Genomic DNA, 21,884 nt, shown 5'->3' with positions numbered 1-21,884 from the left:
GCGTTCATAATTATCATTTTTGTCGTCCCGTACGTAATGTCTAGATTCTTACAGAACGATAGATTATCGATAAACAATCAAATTACCGGTATAAGGAATAAGAAAACGGGAAATAAAAATCAATGGTGTGAACGATTCCAGTGACTAGATAGCCGCCGTTCGACCCTAATTTCAATCGGCGATACGTTTAGTAAATTCCGAGAAGAAATTACTCGCACCGTTCTCGTATTAATCCCGTTGCATGACAATGACCGTACAAGCGGCACGCTACTGCTTGCTCTTCCATTTCGGTAAACGCATGGCGGGAAAATCTGCTATGTAACCTCGAACGTGAACGTGATCACGCCGTGCGAACACGTAAATTCAAAACGATCCGCTGCTCATTCTGGTTAGCATCAATCGGCATGATGCGTCCCGCCTATTTGCGCTTCGTGCTTTTTCAATCGTGTTACGTGATCCGGAGGACTGGTTAAAGGCAAACGTAAAGAATTTAGGAACTTCTGTCCCGCTATATACATTGTTCGAATGAGAAAAAAGAGTAAATTCTATCGATTTTATCCTTTGAACAAACGTCAAAGTATTTTAACGAATAAAAAGTAACTCTAGAAATTAACTGTTTCGTTTGCCATATTTTTAGTTTCGCGTAGTTGCATCCTTTCGTCGTACGTCTCTCTCCAAGACGAATCAGTTTCAAGCAAAGAAGAATTTGAACAGACTCGAGTTCTAATTTTTAATTTTGAAGATATTTCTTTGATTTCGAGAACAAATGGACATTGAATGTTGTTTAAACGAGGTATGCTATGGAGCTTGAAAGCTCAACGTTTCTTATCCGATTAAAGCACATTGTTTAAATTATATCGACGAGTTTATCGATCTCCATATTATAAATTGTATAATCACATAATCTTTTCTCTTAGAATATAATCTTAAATATAAGCAATATAAGCTTAAATATAATATTGCTTATATAACATTGCTTAAATATAAGCGATAAAACTTCATACTCTCGACCCAAACAATCGACTTATAGAAAACCAGGAGTGGAAAATCTCGCAATAAGACGCTCCTTAAGGAATCTTGAAATTGCTGGCTGAATAAAGAGTTTGGAATCCATCCTCTTTCGATCAGAAGTCGAATCACGCGTTATCTCCGGTATCATTAAACAACCAATGCAGCGATGGAAATTGCCGTCAGTAAGCGTTCTCCGGCGTCGCGATAAAAGTCCAACGGATCGGATAAATTCATGAATGTTAGATGCCTGTTGGCTCGAGAGGAACGCGCATTGATCCCTGAAACGTATCACAATTTCCGCAGCCAGACACGGGTCGACTCGACTTCAGTCGATTCTGATGAATATTTAATTTACGAACCACGATAAACGGTGTGCTAGCAGAGTCTCGGAGAAAAGCGTGAATTTTTTCCCTCCAAATGCAACGATATTCCTTGAGCGGGATCTTTAGCTTCTAGCGACGATTTGGATGAATAATTGCGTGAAAAAATCAATCTTTTTGGAGCGATGGTTTGCCGATAACCAGAGTAGCTATACATCTATTATTTTCAAATTTATCCGATATTGAATATTTTTTTTTTTTCTTTGTCAAATAAATTTTGAGACGTCGACTTGTATCGGTAAAGATGCAAGAAAGCAGCTGGAGAAGGTGTTTTACATGATCGAACATTTGGTATACTAAGCCGATTAAACGTGAAATATATCCCTATGATAAAGTGTTAGTTTGGAGTAGGTAAAGTGGTGCGAAGAGCGTTCTACAATTTAGCAAGGCTCTATGATTTATGATTCAGATTTATTGGTCTTTGTCAAGAGATCTGTGGTTCATTGATGCTCGTTGATCGATTGTGTTCAAGGATTTAATAGTTAATTTACCATACACATTTAGTGCCATCTTTTTCTGCAAAGATTATGTAATTACAGTTCATAAGATTATGTTTCGATCGAAAAGATTATGTAATTATAGCTCGTAATATTGAAACGTGTAGTGGGTATTCGTCGATATAATTTAATTTCAAGCTTACGTAGAATCTATAAATCTAAATTAAGATCTGAACGTTGTTTTACAATTAATGTCGTAGATTTAACTGACCGAGTATGGACAAGGAAGGTCCTGAAAAATTTCACTGTACCCTCAGTAGAGTATCAAATACATCTATTTTGTTAAAACTACAAGTGCCCATCTTAATGTTTCAATTTTCTTCACTTTCGATCAAAAGCGATTTAATATTAATAAATACCAGGATCTTAGTATTAACATTTCCCAATGCTTTTTAAATTATAATATTTAAAAAGTCTCTCATCCGTACACATTCCATAGTTCATAGAGAAATTCCTTTAAACGATTAATTCGATCGGAGGGGACACTCCATTGCCTTCGAACGAGTAATTGGAGGTACGACTGTCAAAACGATATACGAGTCACAGAAAATCGAGCATAGCGACTATGAAATGAAAATATTTATTTGAGAATCGACAAATCGCGACGCTCACGGCGATCGAACGATCGAGTATTTTCAACGTTTACCAATTACAAAGGAAAATAGCGAAATTTAGAATCACGGTGTAACGAACTTTCCAGCTGGAGAGCGCTGACTTCGCGAAATAACAACCAGTGTTCCGATTAAATTAGTTTTCGGCTCGCGTATGTGTCCCCGCAAACTGTAACAATATTTATCTCTGCACACACGTGAATTGCAGCATAAAAGGAAAGAGTGTCAACCAGACAGTTGGAAAACTGCGGCTGATAAAATACGCAGGAATAACGAAATTAAATGGATTATGTTTCGATTACTAAACGATTAATCGTATTATTATAAGAACGTAACAAACGATATCTCCGTAATGAAATTTTCATATTGTCAAATTTTTATTTTTAATTGTCTACTAATTTCATTTCATATTTAATTTTGAAATTTTAATATTTAATTAGATATCAATGTTCTAGCATTTAATTCTTCCTTATGAAAATACGTGGAAAAAGTGGTAAGATAAGAGTACCAAGAATATCAAAATTTCTCTAAAAGCACGAGCTTCTCTACACATGCTGTACCAAGGAGCCGTGATACTCTGCATGATTTCGCAATTACGAAAAATTTATGGAAGGTATAAAGCGACTTTGTGCGTTAAGAACGCCGCAGAAAAGGTTTCAGGACTGAATGACTTGGTTGCCCCGGCAGTTACTTTTAATTAGAGCGCTAGAAACGCTCTATCTTCGAGCGTTTAAAGAGGGAGAAAGCAGAACAGCGACTTAGCAGCAATTTTTACCCATTAAGACTCGAGCAAAAGCCCCGCGAGACTCGTTCTATGAAGAATAAGACGAAGATTTTCTTATACAGATCTTGTCTGCCTTTCGTCCCATTCTTAGAAAACTTTTGCTTTCTCCTCTCTCATAATTACTCGAATATTCGATTCGCAATTATTCTCACCATTATCATGAAAGGTTTACTCTGCAGAAGGAGCAGAATAATTTCTTATCTTCCGATCTATTGTTTATTAATGAAATGCAGAATGTTATTCATAATAGGGTTCGACAGAAACGTAATGATAAAAGTGGATTTTATGGAAATTGTTTTAATATCAATATTAATTTATGTCTCCATTTTAACACAATTTATGGCGCATTGATACTTTTTCGGAAAGATTTCAATAATTTTCATCAACATAATTTTCATATGAAATTAATACGTTTTGAAGCAAACGTATTTTGCGAGGAAAGTTATCCTATTTCATCGTCTTACTTTTGATATACACGAAGTTATTGAACTTTTGACAAGCATAACTTCAACGATATTTCCCTAATTTTTTTAATCGTAAAAGTTACGCTCTATCTAGCCAGTTGTCATTCTACTAAAGTTTCAGATAGTATGTTATAATACTGTACGTATTTATAAATATGGCAATGATTTTTGTGATGATCGTTGATTGCCTCTTTCATATATTGCATATTTCGTTTATTAATTTATCGCAATAAATATGAAAGTGTATGTAACGAGATACGAGATACGGTCAAGTACTATTATTTTATTGCTAATTATTTACTAATTAATTATTAATTACCGTTTAACTGCAAGTAATTACATTAACGTCGACCTTGCAGAAAATTTGAAATATTCCAACAAAACGTCTGATCGGAAAGTAATATTCATGTTTTAACCATATTAAAAGAGAAAATAAATTGATATTTTTCATTTTCAGTAACTTTTGATAATTTAAAACGTTTAATATCGAACAAAATGTAATTACGAAATGTTTAATTTATTAGAACTGAAACCGAGTCGCGTCAAAGAATTAATTACCATCGATATATGAAATTTTATCGTTCTTTGACACTCACCCTTCGACTGTTGCCATCCTTTGGGGTCAGATCCGAGGCCACCGTGCCGAAAATGGTTGGCTGTAACAGGAAACACATAGTTTCTAATCGATCGGAATTAATTTATGTAAAAACATTTCTACGTACACTATCGTTTATAGATATTCGGACGCACTGATTAATTATGTTAATAATATATAAATTTGATCAGAGTGTTCAGATTTTTTCCTGTCAATTTAGAAGATCATCCCTAATCTGACATAAATGTGAATACGATTGTTTAAACATTTTCACTTTACTCAAATGTATAAATTCTGATAGAATAAGTACACTATACACTTTATATATATTTTTATAAACATGTTATACGATATTTTTTAATTTTTCCTTATCGCTACGAACTCTGCAAAAAACTCAGTGGAATAATTATAACGAATAAAACGGCTGCAATTCTTTTTATCTGTAACTTCACAATTAAGATACATTTTATCAAAAATAAGCAAGCGTCCGCATATTTTTGAACGGTAGTGTATATAATTCTAAAGTAAGAAACTTCCAGGATAATGGAAGGAACTGGTGGTTTGGAAATAGAAAATTTCGCGAAAGAAACGCGTTATCGGACGAAATTCGTAGAAGAGAAGCGAGTCGATTTAGGGAGACCGGAAAAACTTCGGCGATCGGCCATTAGAAAAGCGGCAATTACATCTCGCAGCTTTTAGGTGGCCAGGAATATCGTGCTTTTTGACATCGATCGAAGAGCTGTCAATTCGAAATAGAGGCATGATTTCCCTCCGTGAAATCGTCCGGATGTTACGGGCAAAACTGGGAATCCCGAAACGCGGCCTGTAAAAGCTGTCGCCTCGTAAATCTGCGGGATGCCATCTAGTTCGGTGGTTGCAGTCCAGCCATTAACTGCCCCTGACCGAGAAAATGCATTCGCCTAGTTTCATCGAACAAGGAACGAGTAAGGGGCAGAGCAGCAATGTAAAATATAAAACAGGATGTAGAACGGAGTGGGAGAGGATAAGAATTACAGTCTGAATATATGGTTTATGTAGAAAAAGGAAGCGGAAAGTGGGTGATTTAACGATGCAATTTCGCTTAATTCGACTCTCCTTCGGGGCAAGTATATACCGAAGTAACAACTGCGATGTCTCATTATTTGCGCAATGGTTGGTAGTCGTACTTAGATGGCGTAACGTTTCTGAGAACTGGACACGGTTGGTTTTTGTGCATCTTTATATTTTTACGAATGTAATTAGAAGATGGAATTTAAATAGAAAGAATGAAGTAGTATAATAAATACTCTGTTTTGAATATTTTATGTATGATATATTTTTGTATATTATATGCATTATGTGGATTTTACACCTTCGATTTTTCCACGAATAGATAAAAATCCGCAGTCTAGTGATAACTATAGAGTTTGCACGATGTACTTTATCGTTGAAGATAAAATTGCAGCAATTGTTAACGTTGGATCGTATCTTTTTCGTTTTAATTTATTGTACATTTTTGACGATATTACGAAAAAGTTTTGACAAAACTGTTGCGATATCTTTGGAATTTGTATGATATTCTGTTTGAAAATAAAGTCGTAACATGTGTAAACGATAGACTCGATGTTTGAAAAATTTTCTAGAAATTTTGTATAATTTTATGAACTGATGAAACGACGTTACGTGTACTTAATTGTTTCTACTTTAAAATAAAGTTGCGGTAGATATAAATGTCGTACTGTATTTTTATTAAAAATTGTTGGAAATTTTTTTGCGAATTTTGGATGAAACGATGTTGCACGATGTTATGAGAAAGTTTTAATGAACGAGGAAAATGCAATTTTCTGATCACATATCAGATATCTACATGTATTATAAATAAATATCACGTTAAATGTACGCATGAGCAAAATTAATAATGTCCATTTTTTAACATTCCTTTATATACATCTGGAATATTTATGTTATACATTTACGCACGTACATGAGCGATGCTTCCTTCATTTTACACTTACCATTTTGCCTCGTTTATTTTTGAGCAAACAAATTACAGCACAGTCCTGGATTAAATTTTGAAAATCAGATAATTAAACTGTATTATCAATTAAATCTCTCGAGCGAAAATCCATGTAGCTCCAAATTCTCACAAACAAAAAAATCTCATGGTATCGTCAATTCGGTAATCTAGACTTCAATTCAAATCAATCTTCCAAGCGAATCAATGGAATCGGAGCCAAAAAATGAATACGATACATCATACGAGTGCTACTTCAAAAATCAATGATTTCGTGAATTCAAGAGGAAATAATTCCGTGAATTCAAGAGAGAATATTTCCGATCGCCGCCACCGAAAGTATCTTGATCAAGCTAAAAGAAATTCAGATTCATTAAGCGTTCTTCTACTACCAGAATAACAATTTCCGATAATAATTATCGTTGTACGAGACAATAAACAGTGATTAAAAAGTACGTAATATGATCGCGAATTTTACATCAAATTTAAGTATTCGTGCTGTGGATAACAAAGGAATAGCAATAGAAAAGAATGCAAGAAATTGGACTTCCCATGAACTTCGCATAAATTTCCATCATTGTCTTGATGTCTGGGATATGATAATGATACTTAGAATAACAAATACATAATATTATAAATATCGCTGTTTTCGACACGCTATGTACTAGCTGGTGATTATAAATTGAAAATAAAGGTATAGGTTGATCATGAAATACGAGTTTCGTGCATAGAGCACGATTGTTCCATCAGAAAATTGATCACGCATAATTTACCACGCTACTGTGTGCAAATGGCCACAAATCACCCAGCAGCACTCAATCAGCGTCGACTAATTTTCAGATGAATTGATTTGATCGACGATTATACAATCACGATTTCCCTCGTGACCTTTAAATGACCCATTTAAATGATCTTAAGTCCTAACGACGTAACCTCGATGAACCTGCGATCTTCAAATGGCTGCTAACGACACGACCTCAATGACTTCTACGAACCTACAAATGACCGTAGTGTTTAACTATGCTTTGTTTATAAAGTAACGCAATTTAAGTGTTATGGAAAATACTGTAAGTTAATTTGCAGGGTGTGTAAAGTGTTAAACAAACGCACGGTCCATTTAACTCAATTCATCTGTTTCACGTTCGCAATAACGTTCCTATTTAACGCGCAAAGAAAACAAAATATATGATCGGCTGACATATAAACGATCATCGATGACAGAATGATAATATTGACCTGTAAATTTCAAATAAATTTCAACGCAAATGATACGATTTCAATGATCTTCAAATAGTCGCTAATAACACGATCTCTCGAAGAATTTTCTTTTTCATTTCACGAACTAGATAATATGGGATACGAATATGGGAAGCATTGAATATGAGAACATAGTTAAAACAGAAAATATAGTTAACGCAATTAATTATTTGTCGATGACGTGCTATTCTAATCCATTGGACATTCGCGATATTTACGCGAGATTTATCGTTAAATGACAGAATAGTGCAGCAGATTGAAACACGCAGTCCGATGTTGACAACAAACGACAATCGTAGTAACGCTATTGTTTGTAATTCCAAATGGGATCGAGTCAGTTGTGAATCGATCTGACGAATACCGAGTTCGTTAATTATGATGAATCGATGGATCAAGTAGTCAATTTGGTAAAGCCTATTTCATTAACGAATTAAGGAAAATAATCTGTTCCTGTCTTCTGTAATCTCTTATCGATTTACGTAGCAATGCTACGTTTCTTACAACATTACGCCCTAAATCATCAGAGACAGAATTTATGCAGCAATTCGATATTTAAAAGGCAAAACAGTAATAACTGTACCGATAACGATACCGATATCGTTGAACAATTTCTATGAATTATAAAATTAATATCGGATTTTTTCAACTATGTTTCTATAAAAATTTTTATGGTTCTGTGGAAACAGTGAATCGGCGTACGATAGAAAAAATAACTATTATCGTGTTCGGAATTGGTGGAACATCAGTGGAGAAAGGAGAGCGCGGGAATAGCACAATATCAAGCAAACAATTGCAGTTTGTAGCGCCGAATCAATATTGCGTTTCACATGGATAAATGGGACCACGGTGTATGTTCTGTATGCTACACGATGAATCGAGTTTTCCGTTATTGCGTGCATGTTATAGCAACTATGAAAATTAATTAAATCTCCGCGTCCCTACGCTTAGCATTATTTATCCGGTGTTTGTACAAATTTCAAAACATGTAACTCTTTGGATCAATGAACAGCGCGTTGCCACGGACCCAAACGACACAGTGAATTATGAAACCGTTTCTCTATGACACATACGCTCGCTGCAATTGTAAATCAACGAGATTAAACGAAAATAAAAATCGTCGAGCCAATAAGACGACCATAATATCTTTTTAAAATGTAACTTTCATTTCGCATGAATTAAACATCCAAAGAGATATTTTCTTTTCCTAGTTGGTAGATTTCAATCGTTCTTTATGAAAGCTTCCCATATAATTGAAAGATACGATACAATTTAATCCTCTGTAATTGGATCCTTTTCCTAAGAACGATAGAATTTTCCAATTGATTACATTTTCATTGGGGAAATTTCAAGTAATAATTGTTATAAATGAATTACTCGATAAAGACACAGTGATATAATGATACAATAAAATGGGACAGTAACTAGTAAAATTATGTAGGTTCTAAATCACATGATATTATAGTGAAATCAATGTGAAAAATTCTCGCGGTATAATAATTCTTTTGGAGTAATCGTTGTTAATATAAGTACACATTGTTATCGATTTCGAGTCAAACAGAACATTCCTATTGTCATTTGGATACGAACACTTTTGTATCCAGTATACGGCTAAACACTGAAATTTCTAAAACGTTGAAAAAAGTCAAAAAACTGTTGGAAATCTCTGTTGAATCGAAAAGTGCATGGCGCATTCTACAATTCGTCGGCGATATCAGGTGAAGATCCTAATGGCACTTTATAATTTATGACGTAATACGGTTAGGTACGACACGTCGAACGAGAAAAACAAGCCGAATCGATTCGAACAGTGGAACATCCGCAACACGGAATCCGCACTGAATCGCTTCATCCTTATCTATATTCGCTTCGACGAATCGGTCAACAATCGCGACCCTGATTCAAAAAGGCGAGCAGGAAAAGGCTCGGCCAACTTTCTCGCAAAAATTTCTTCCAGGACTTTCTTCCCATGCATATCGGTACTCATTGAATCGAATTACTTTTGATACGCGCGAGCAATTGATGCACGTCGTGACAATTGGTTTCACATTAGTCTGGTAGACCGTTTTAAGAAGATGTAGATTTCCACGTTTTCAATGTATTAACATCCGTATGACTTTGCTCTTTGTGTATAATATTGTGAAAATTCTTTTAAAATCTATCGTTTGAGTTGTTAATTCTAATTTTAGATAGACAGTAGTTAATTAGGATTAAGTTGTTCGAATAAATGAAATTATTTGATAATAAAACAACAAGATGGATTTTGAAGGTGTTATTAGCAAAACGAAGTTTGATAAGATCTTTTCATTTTTCAAGAAGAAAGTTTCATACAAAATGGTACAATCGAATCACTCAGTCGCATATTTGATTTCCAGGTGCCGAAGTAAGTGCAGTGCTGTTCTTTGCACTCCTCTTACCAGAGTGCATCCACTCCCACTTTATGTCAAATCCTTTGGAGAACACCCTGTCCACAAAGAACTCCATCACTAGGGTTTTACGCGAAAAAATTTAGCATATTAAAATTTAGCATATTACACAGAGTTTTAATACTCGAGTGGTACATATGTATTTATCGAATTGGCACTGAGAAAGACGATCTGATATACGTATACACTAAGAAGATGAATATTTAAGTGGAATATAATACATTCTGCTAGTCATAAAAAAGTTAGCGAACGTATTGTCTGAATTATCCACTCACAAACAGATTCGATATTTTCCAAGCGAAATCTGATATAAAATATTCTATATAACCCGACATTGATTTCTAATTATTACGTTATAGATTCTTATCCAATCTCATATTGTTTATGAAAATAACTTAAAAAAGTGCAATCGAAACAGGGATTTGTTTCAAAATAAAATAATGAACATTTTATTTTGAACGTCTTCGATAGTAAAAGCTAATACATGTAATTATCGTTAACGCAATAAATGCAAACGACAAAACGCTTGAATTATTAGCTTCGTGAAAGATGCTTCGTGAAAAAATTGGATTTTAACGTATCGGTCGAAATATTGAGACGATATCACAAACTCTACGTCCAAATGCAATTGTATAAAGAATGTAAGAGATGGTTTCGTTATCGGTATCGTGCCAATTCCATTTCTCTTTGTTCTTCGTCGAATACCATCTACAATGGAAACCTGTTCGACAGCGAAATCCAGGAAACAAATGAAAACAAATATTCGAAAATTCCTAGTGAAATTTTATTCTGCAAAGAGAGGTGCATGTCACAAATAGTACAGCCATTTTTCAGATATAAAAGTTAACCAAATGAATGCTTTTCACGAAAATAACGATTAAGAGAATAAGAGATGTGTCTCTTCTTTTTAAACAAATTTCGTTCATCTTAGAGGTAACTGAATGATTAAGTGCAATAGTCATTAGAAGATATTGTATCAATATAACACAATTTAGTAGAATTAGATATTTTACGAAATTTTGCTTGAAATTTTTTATAAAATAATATTTTTATGTGCATACCTTCTGCGACACTATAATGTGCAATCAAATCAAACTTGTATTAAATACAACTAACAGATCATACTCTGGTAAAATTTTACGCTCAGTGGAATTTAGCGAATGAAACAAACTCTTCCATTTAATATCGGCGCACATTAACGAAATAATGGTTCTACTAAAAAGAAGGCAGTAACACATGGTTTGAAACTTAAGAAATAACGTAGCACCGTGCGATTCTCTACGACCTCGAGTCTAAGTGGTTCTTTGAAACGGCTACCCCACTGGTTGGTTGTAAATCTTTCAGCTCGTTAAGTTATTCCGTGTTCCCAATGCAGAAGGCTCTCAAGCGGGTGATTAAGAGACTCCTTTGAGAATCCAGTAACCGATGTCCGTCTTATTTACAGAGTACTCCGGAGCCAGGTGTTCTGGGAAAAACTTGCGACGGTGACACGGAAACGTTTAAATCGGCTGTGGACCATCATTTACGAATGAAAAATTGTCCAATGAAATTTTCAACCAGAATTCATGGGAACGAAAGTTTCCCGCACGATTATAGGCGGAATTCACTGTAACGGCGTCGATAGTTTTTTGCCAATATCTCGGAAATTATGGCCGACCGATAGTCACGCGTAAAGGAGAAAATTATTCAAAACGTTGAGCTTCACAACATATTAAAAAATCATCCAAATTGGAGATGACGTGGCTTTTTTACAGTTTCGTCGAATAAAATATTTGACAAATGATCGTTTAAACGATATACTGTCTTATTTGACTGAATACTATTTTGAAATAATTACGTGCTAATTTATTTAAATAATCAAATGATTTTTGTCGAATTATTTCGTTATTTAACTATCAAATGACACAATCTTGTAGTTAGGTGTGATTGGACGTTTAGATAGATTTTTCTTGAAACAATGTGTCATATCGATATTGTTAGCTCTGGATCCTTCTGAATTTATTTAATTTCGTATCGGACGAAAAACCGGTTCGTTATCGTTTCGCTGCCATTAGAATTTTTTAACGAAATATATTTAATTATAGAACAAATACGCTTGCGAAACGGGAGAAATCATAGATATTGCCTTGGTTATCCGTGGTATAGATATAGCTAAAGGTAGAAAAGGAATGTGGTTTTCTGTTATAACGAGCTGAATATAATCTAGCAATTATCTCAATTAAGACCATAATTATGAAATACGTCAATTAGTATTATATGCAAAATAATTACATTACAATGTATAGACATAAGATATAAGTATTGCGAATAATATGTAATTTTTGAAGAATATTAAATAAAAATGTAATATAGAAATAGTAGTCAAAGCTTGTTTATCCTTTAAATATTCTTAAATTTTCGTATGAATATCTCGGTTTGTTTGAAAAATACTGTTCACGGTAAAAATCGATAGATAGTTACCTATGTAAATTGATAATGTAAATATATACAAATATTTAAAAACCCTATCATTTTTTCATCGTATCAAATATAGTATTTGTTAGTTGTGGCTTAGGTTCGGGCATCTTATATATCAGTATATATATTTTCTCGCAACATACAAGAAGGTGAACAGATCTTGTTACTTTAATGTGAAATAAGGGGAAAACTGATAAACGAGTGATCTCCTCACTGGCATGTCTGAACAAGAATTTCACGAAGCCGTTGACTCATGTCAAAAAGTTTAAAGAGAGGATATAAGAGTTAACGAGGCAAAAAGGGATACAAAGAAGGACTACAGACACGAGAGAAATGAAAATCCAATACCTGTGGGTCCGCAGCAATCTTGATGACAAGACTGCGAAGAATAGAATTTGCAGAAAGCCGAACAAAATAAGAGGCGAAGTAAAGAAGGGTCATATTCGAACAGTATCACTGGAGGAAATATTTGAATTTTTAACAATTTTTTACTTGCCTGATTGATGCGATAAAATCATTCCTAATGACGGTGCTAATTTATTCAAACGGTGTATTACTACAATTTTACTGAACTTTTAATGTTCTTTTTTAATGTTGAATTTTATTTTCAACAATTTTACTGAAGGCTGTAGTTATTCTGTAACTAACATTCGTAATGAACGTTCGGAAAAGGAATGCTTTAAAAATGGCATTACGTGACACAATAAACTCGTATTTCTTATCGGAGCCATTTGAATTCTCGTTCGAAGTTTGTCACCATAAATTAAAGAAATCACCCAGCTACTAGTTCTTGTTATTTTCGCTAGAAGTACGACTCGATCGTTTCACGATTGTTCTCCAATAGTTCGCAACGGGTCGTAATGAGGACCGTTTGAAGGATACCTACGAAATCACTCGATAACAGCGTTGGAATCATCGTTATTCTCGAACCTCCTGTTCTCCCAAGTGTCCTGGTGGTTCAGAAATTCTGGCGGTGAACGCTTCACGACAATGGACCAACGTCTACGGATTTTGCCCGATCCCTTTTTCTTATATTTTCTTTTGTCTTGTTCATTTATTTTAGTGTCGTTTTCTTCCTTCTCTTCTCCATCCTCCCTTTCGGAAAATTTCGTGCTTCCTTCGCAACTCTGCTGAATCGACGACCTGGATGTTTTTTCAAGGAATTTTAGTACCCGTCGATCGTTCCTAAAGCTTTTGCCTCTCATTCATCCGCAATGCCTATAGGCTTTCCTTCGCAAACATCGAAGATGGATTTTTCGCACTTGCACTTACCGATCGTTTCTAGATCGATTGTCAAAGCGTTCGGAGTTTCTTAATTTCGACAATTTTTACGCGATAATCGGCTTGGCCATTGAGTAGGTAAGATTTTCGAATATTTTACTATCTTTTTAAGAAAAGATCGAAACAACTCAAAATAAATATTCTTAATTTAGATATTATTTTAATTGAAATAACGTTTCGAACGACTGAACACGTAATTCAACATACAACCCTTTGAAACGATTGCAATTTTACAGTGACTGAGAAATAATTAAACTGTACGAATTTAATTAATATTGTTTTTTTGCCAGAAATAAACATCGCATCGTGGAAGAATACATAAAAAAAAAAAAAGGAAATTCACTTCTCATGGAAAAAATTTATCATGTTTTCGTAAATGTACAAACGCACACGTGACACAGTAATAAATTTACAAAATAAATTTCCGCCGGTCAAGAGACAAACAAATTTTCGATGCTCGAATCCAACGATCCTTGCAAAATGAATGTCCCATCTCCACTGGATTTCGGCATCGTGAATACTTTTTTTTTTCAAGAGCGGAAAAAGGTGGGTGAAAAATATTTAAAAATAAAAATTAACGAGGGAACAACGTCGTTACGCGAAGTTACACGCGAAATATCGTAATTTCGAACGAGAAGAAACTAAATGATATTTACAACTGATAATAACATTATGCATTTGGTACGAGAATATAAAGTTGAAGCTGGATAATTTCACTCGTGCGTAATAACACTTGCTTCTAATGAAAATAAACATTTGTTACTACTGCAACTTTACATCCGTTACAAATTAGTATGTGTTACAGCTTTGTATTATATATCGTAGTATGTTTAATAACTGAGAGCGAATTGCATTTTCTGTTCCATCAAACGCAGAGAAAATTTAAAACAGTCTATGACAAGAATCGTTTTTAATATCCTAAAAATTGAACGACGAACAAAGACGATAAAAAAATGAAATATTTTATTGAAACTAGAAACGAGAAATTGTGTAAATACATGGTAGATCCGAGGAGATTTTATTTGAAACAAAAATAAAAGATTGCAACCAGAAGCGATGAAATTCGAGATTAAATAACTTTTCAATTTAATTCCTTCTTTGAAATAAAGTAATAAATGGTTTCGAGTGTTAAATATCTAGTTTTATTTACATTTGAATTATAAACAATAAATTTGGATTATCTAATAATGAAACAAACGTATGCTCTTGACATTACTCATAATTTTTTCTTGAATAAAAATTTGATTAGATAATCGAATGAGTATGTATATATGAAGCATTATAGAAAAATCTATGTTTTTGATGCAAACGATATATGTATCAGAATTAGAGATTATTTGAGAAATTGTTTCAGGAAATATTTATTCGGATAAAAAGCAAAATAAAAAGTTATTTTATTTGATAAGGAAGTAATGAAATAATTCAGAGAAAAGTCATTTATTTTTAAAAATATCTCATTTAAATAATGTCGAATTATTGTACGTACAATACAATACACGTACACGCATACTTATGTACACCGCCTGTCGATTTTCATGGCGTAAAATTGTCAAATATTCTAAATTAACTTCGATAAATTTAGCGAACCATAAAATTGTATCGAACAAACTTCAACCATAAAAATATCGCCTAACCTGTTTTCAGCTTTAAATTGTCATTTATAAAATTCTCGCAAACCAGTCAAAATTCGGAGCAGAATTTTATTTCGTCCGATGATACACGATAGAAGTTTTCGAACGTACGAGAGAAATTGCTCATTCTCTGTTTACGGGCTTAATTATAGCTTTTTCAAGCCTAACGAGTACGCGAAACTCGAATTCCTTCTGCGCTTCTTATTTCTTTCGTTTCTTCCTTTTTTCTTTTTTTTTTTTTTTATTTTTACGAGCTCCTACTACCTTGTTCTTGACGAGGCTCCAGCAGGGAAATGTAAAAGCAGACGATCGTCAAGGAAAAATAGCGCTGAAAATAAAACGTTGTCCTGGCAGAATAAGCCACGAGAAGGATCGTCTCTAAAGTGGAAATCCCTGGGCACCGCAATAAATCCAACTGGAACGCTCAAAATTTGTTCCGTTTGACGTTGCGCGATTCTTTTTTTCTAGCGTTCGAGCCGAAGCTTGGAAGCCACTCACGAGAATTCTCGTGACTCGAATTTAACTGATAAGTCGCTTAACGCGATTATCCTTATTAACCTATTGCTTCTTCAAAGAGAAACTATGTTTCTTATCTTTCTGTGGTAAAATTTCTATTGCTTTATTTCGTGAAACTCGCGAGACTATGACTACTGATAGGCTCAACAAAATTAATAAAAAGTCATTCCAATGTACTTTACTATGTATATAATTGATAAACAATTGCGATATCGCTATATATTTTTCAGAAAGATTAAGAAAGTATTAAAATTTTTCAATCTCGAATAACTGGTATTAATGAACAATTATTATTATTATCATTTCACACGTAATGATTTCAATACAGAACATCAATACGTTCTTATTAGGAGTAACATTAAAGATTATCAATTCTTCGATAAATTTAGTGGCCTATACGTAACACGTTATTTTCATACGAAATACGATATAAATTAAAAAGAAAATATGAGTCGTAATAATCATCAGGATTTTTCAGATACTTCTAGCAATCTGATAGATAAACGCTATCCGTTTCAAGCTTTGCCAATATCTTTCTCTCAATCTCTGTCTCATCTTATTCAAACTGTTTCGCGTACACACGTAGTATATTCGTAAAAGATGTCCACGAATGTTCGAATATTTTCACAAGCCTGTACATGTATCCAATCCGCAAAAATGTTTACTTCGTTTCTTAACATCGATAGTTTTCCAACTTTAATGTCATTCACTTAACGCAGTTTCGTTCGCGCGCGGAGCTTGCCCGGAGCCTTTGTCGACGTTACAATCCCCTACCTCTCAATTCATCGAAGTCGCAACGAAATTTCCTTTTCCCCGAAAAACCCGTCAAACGAAATTTCCGTCTACAATAACCACAAAGAGTCGGTTCCAGGGAGTGAAGAACACGTTCCTTGTTGGAATCGGTCGATTTAGCAAAAGGAACCAAAGGGGAAACGAGAAAGGGAGACAGAGGGGAAAAAGAGGGAGAAAAATCGTTTTAGAGGCGCGTAATGGAGAAACCAGGCTGACGATATTTACTCGCGATGGTATTTCGAATCCCTGTGCCCGGATTTACATCGCGACCCCGAGAACCCGTCTTTCGAGCTCGTGAAGAAGTCGTAAAGCGTCCACGACGCTTCATCTTCCTATCTATTAGGCACCTCTTTGCACCTCGTAACCCATCTCGTTTGATTTCATGGTATTACGACTATACGGGCCTCCACGAAACTCGAGCATCTCTTAAGAAAATAGAGGTTGTTTCTCGTGGAGCGAATTCAAAGTCTGATGTGCCATTCCTGAGTGAAATGATTTTCTAACAAACAGTGTCGATCATATTATAATTACAGAGTGAGTCACGAATGCATGTCCATACTTGAGGAACTGAATCCACATACTAGCAAACTACGAACTAGTAAAATACGTCGTATGGACATATATGTACATTCTACGTGTCATAATTTTCCAGTTATGAATGATTAAAGAAAATATTCCAAGTGTCCGCCTCGTGCCTCAATAGAAGCTACTGCACTGAGTGTATATACTTGCTGGAAAATACATTCGTCAGACGGTTTTCATCATTTTAGTGTATATATTCACACTTTGAAATGTGGACATGATTCGCCCATTCGCGTTTACGATTCACCCTGTATTAAGATGTCAATACTGTTATTTTATTCATATCATACGTTATCGTATAATACAAAATACCAAGTAAAGTGAAATTTTAGATGTCAAAGTTTCACGACGATTGTCAGTTTCAGGTCCGCTCCGAAGAAGGGAACCCGCAATGTTCACGAAATTTCGAAACAAAGCGCAATGCACGGTCGAAAGCCGAAGAGCCACAAAGGCGTGAAAATAAAATTTGTTACAGTTTTCCAACGAATGTGCAACTTCGATAGAACGTCCGAATTTATCAAACTACATAGAGTGTATTATCAATAAATCAAATTTATACATTTACAAGAGTAACGTATAGCATTTGGAGAGCAAATCGTGGAAGAGAACGCGAACTGGGAAACTCGAATTTAATGTTAGTGCAAATAGAAGCCTGTTCTCGATCCGTGGACACGATTTTCGCGATGCTCGGTAAGCGTCGAGCACTTTAAGGCCATATTTCGTGGCTCGTTTGATTTGCTAGCCCCGTGCTTGTCGCGGAACGACGCGATAAATCTCGATGAGCCGGACGGATGTCCATTGTCGCAGCGATCGTGACGAGATTTTGGCGTCGACGCCAATATTTCGGCCAGACGCGGTTCCTACATAGTTTGCCACGCCGTCTATTAATTATTAAAGTGATAACACTGATGCAGCGCGGTACGTTGTTCCCCGTTCGTCGCTTCGTGCGACCTCATTCCTCCGAATGCAAGAACTTTGAGTGGATTGGTTATTTGTCGGACAGACTCGACTCCGTTGAAGCGGATCGAATCCTTTAACTTTTTTATTTCTTAGCATCTGAGAAATTTCTATCAGCATGATAATCCAGATTGATAAAGATAAAGCGATTTTGAATGGATTAATTTTACGTTCTCCGCATAAAAATACGGTAGAAGGATCGTTTCCAGCAGAGTTAAAACAGCATTAAAACACTTTCAAAATTTGAAAGAAAAGAGCGATATTCGAACTATTTATCATTTTGCATCCGACGTCTCGTTTTATAATTATACTTTGATTCGTTCGTCGATGTAACTTCATATTTCTATTTCTCGACGAATTTGAAATAACTACGTTTACTGGTATCGTATTTTTAGAGTGTGTCACAATGTTGTGCTTGTCAGTGAAATCAATTTTCCATGCAATGAATATTTCCTCGTGCGTACACGGGATTTATTTATTTCCCGGTACAATAAAAACTTCGATCACAAATTCCATTTCGTTCTATAGTCACCGCAAATGTACACATAATACGATGTGTAGCTTTGCATAAGGATCCGAACAAGATTCTCCTTCTCTTCTTCCTCCTTCTTTCCGTTTTACGAGCGGCGATATTTCACCGAAAATAGATCGCATTGCGAGATTCCAGCTCATACAGCTTGTATACATTATACATATTAGTCAAACATACTCGACACGGCACAGACAATATCCACTATCGACCGAATTTCAAGTACAACTTTCTTGAATTACATTTACAAAGTACGAGGAATAAACGATTATCCGAAAACACGAGAGAATCATTCGTCATTCAAAATCCATCTTTTTGTGAATTTTGCAATACTACGCAACGATGGAACATATTATTTTACTTATTATGCATGGAATACTAACATCTTTAAGAAGAAATTTAAAGAAACAATAAACTACAGCAATATTGTATCTTAATATACAGATTTAAGATTTAAGATTTTATATCAGTTAATTATGAAAGACGTTTTGTGTCGATAAATTGATGTTCGAATATGTCCCCTTTCTGGGGAGAAACTTAGAGCGTAACACGAATTAGCACGTAACAGGCCTGCGAAGAAAACAAGTTAAAGCGAAACAAGAATAGCATGAATGTTCATTTTCTTCGCGTCAATTCATTTGGTCATTCCAACGAACGAAGATTAAGCCATAATCAAATACAATACTTCAAAGAAATCTACTGTATATACTTATTTGAAAGATATTCCACTGAAATATCAACTAATCAAATTTTCAGCCCGAGTTTATCGAAAATAAGGTCTTCAGGGATATAAAGTTTATTAAGCACTAAAAGGCGAACTTAAAATATCTTCGCTACGACTCTACTATTCGAAAGCTTATTTACATTTACATTACTCTATTTATATTTTATGTTTCTCAAGAAACTTCGATCGAAGGAAGAAATATTGACTGAAGTATCTTATTTAGCTACAGGTGCATTATTAGGAAATTTGTTAACGTGAAATAATAACGAGAAATGCACGATACGAAGAAAACGAAACAAGTCTTCGTAAAAAATCAATCAAATTTCGATGGGTTACTGTAGAGACGATAAAATATTTATAAAACGTCTGACAAAGAAATAGAAAATTTTGGAGGAACGTAGTGCAATTCTGAAAAGCGGAATCAAATCAAGCGTAAAAAGTGAAAATGATAAAATATCCCGATGAAATTGCTACGTGGATATAACTTTAAAGGACCGTGAAATATAAATCTGTTAAATCTGTTTCTCTCAATAAGAGGAAGGGAAAATGATAGAAAAGATTCTGACGAAGAGCAGGAAATTATGATATAAAGAAGGACAAGTACAAATATTCTTTCAATAATAATCTCAAATGAAAAGAACGTGAATGGAAACGAGTTATCGGCATTGATTAACAGGATATTCGTTCTAATTAACGAGTTGTAACTCAAGTAATATTTACGCGAAACTATTACGATTTTATAAACGTTGCACACGGAGGGAAATTTCATTGAACTGTCATTGAAAAATTAGTAAACGGCGATTAATATTTGTATCTGGTGTATAAGAACTGAGGGATATCCTCTTTTTTCGTTATATCAAATTCGTATCAAAGTAAACGCCTATCATTCCGCTGGAGCAAATATTCTATTAATACTTTAAATATACCGTAATCATAACGAGACGAGTGTAACGAAACGTCGTATCTAAAATTACTTGGTTCACTCAAGGGGCTTCATATACCTTGGTACTTGTAATGAGATATAATATGAGAAAGAATCAGAGCTACGCTAATTAATTCGAATCGAGTGAAATATACGCAAGCGTGCGTGCAATTGCCATCGAGAAGATGTACGTTTCGTTCATTTAATCAAACAAAATGAATCTTATTTCTAATTAATTTTATCGATCTCGTCCGTTTAAGTAATGACACCATATTTCAGTTTAAAACTGAATAGATTCGCGCGTATGTGTATATTTTCCTCTGAAGATTAATCTCTGATTAAAAAACGGAAGTGTTCGATTTCTGTGTTTTAATTTACGATCTTAAATCTCGTCCGTTTCATTATATTCAATATTCCCCGTATTCCGGTCGTAAACTTGCTAGAGGGACAAAACGAGGAGAAAAGATACATAAAAATAGTATTACGGATACTTTATACCGGTTGCATTTTAATCCAAAGTGTATCGCAGACTGCATCGGCTTATCGTAATCGTACTTTATACGAAGCAAGGCCCGTTTGCTTCAAAGATTTTCCGTTGCATCGATGGAAAAACTGTGAAAGCAGTCACGGTTCGCCAAAGGCGATTAAAACTGTTCTATTTGGAAGCGTGTGAGCGGAACGACGACGAATCGATCGACTGTCGACTTTTGTGGCTGAATTTAGTCGACCGTGCCCGACATCACAGCGCACGGAATGAATTCTAAATTGCCGCGTCGCATACATACGTGTAAGCCTTATTTGTCCGGCAGAAGAGGCGAAAGTAAATCGAACGTGACGCATAAACGGCTTGTAATTTGCGGTAAATGGAATGGCGTGGAATTCTGACACGATACATACGCAAGGGTATTTAGTATGCGAATTGCGTTCTAACGCTTTGTATCAAAGTATCGAGAGACGATTATCCTGTAACCAGTTACAAAAAAAAAAAAAAAAAAAAAAAATGAAATATGAATTTATTTCCGGTAAATGCGTATTTTGTACGATGATCAAAAGCACGGGATAAAGAATTACTCTCGTTGAATTTTTTAATATCTGTATTGAACAACTTGGGATTTCATTCAGTTATCGAACGTTACAGAGATGGTATGGAACAATCTAATGGATTTAAATATTAAATAAATTTAAACTAAATCTCGGTTTGTAAGAAACGAATAATATTAGTTTATTTGTATTAAATTAACGTAATTGGTATTATCCTGCGTATAATCAACGCTATCGGTATCTTTAAGTATTCGGAAGAGCGAGAAAAACATATTTTTGATTGGTATTTGATCTCAAGATGAAACAGGAAGATGGTCTTCAAGTGGAATTACTTATCAACGTATTACATTTTTAAATTTCTCTTCTATAAAGAAGAAAAAGAATTTATCGTGTGTTTCACCTATGATAGCTTCATATTCGACATAAACTTCACATTT

The 21,884-nt window shown here is 34.6% G+C and overlaps 1 protein-coding gene across 1 annotated transcript in view; it reads right to left on the bottom strand.

Moving 5' to 3' along the window:
- Positions 1-4,322: 4,322 nt before the first annotated feature.
- Positions 4,323-21,884, bottom strand: part of LOC117206756 — a 199,171-nt gene continuing 181,609 nt past the window's right edge. The window contains exon 3 of the mRNA XM_033446365.1: positions 4,323-4,403. Within this exon, the coding sequence (XP_033302256.1) occupies positions 4,323-4,403 (81 nt within the window). The remainder of the gene's footprint in view (positions 4,404-21,884) is intronic.

This window comes from Bombus bifarius, unplaced genomic scaffold (genome assembly GCF_011952205.1).
Source record: "Bombus bifarius isolate JDL3187 unplaced genomic scaffold, Bbif_JDL3187 scf7180000007966, whole genome shotgun sequence".
In the NCBI taxonomy this organism is placed as follows: domain Eukaryota; kingdom Metazoa; phylum Arthropoda; class Insecta; order Hymenoptera; family Apidae; genus Bombus; species Bombus bifarius.
The sequence above is the reverse complement of the archived record's forward strand: the minus strand, read 5'-3'. Positions and strand labels throughout refer to the sequence as shown.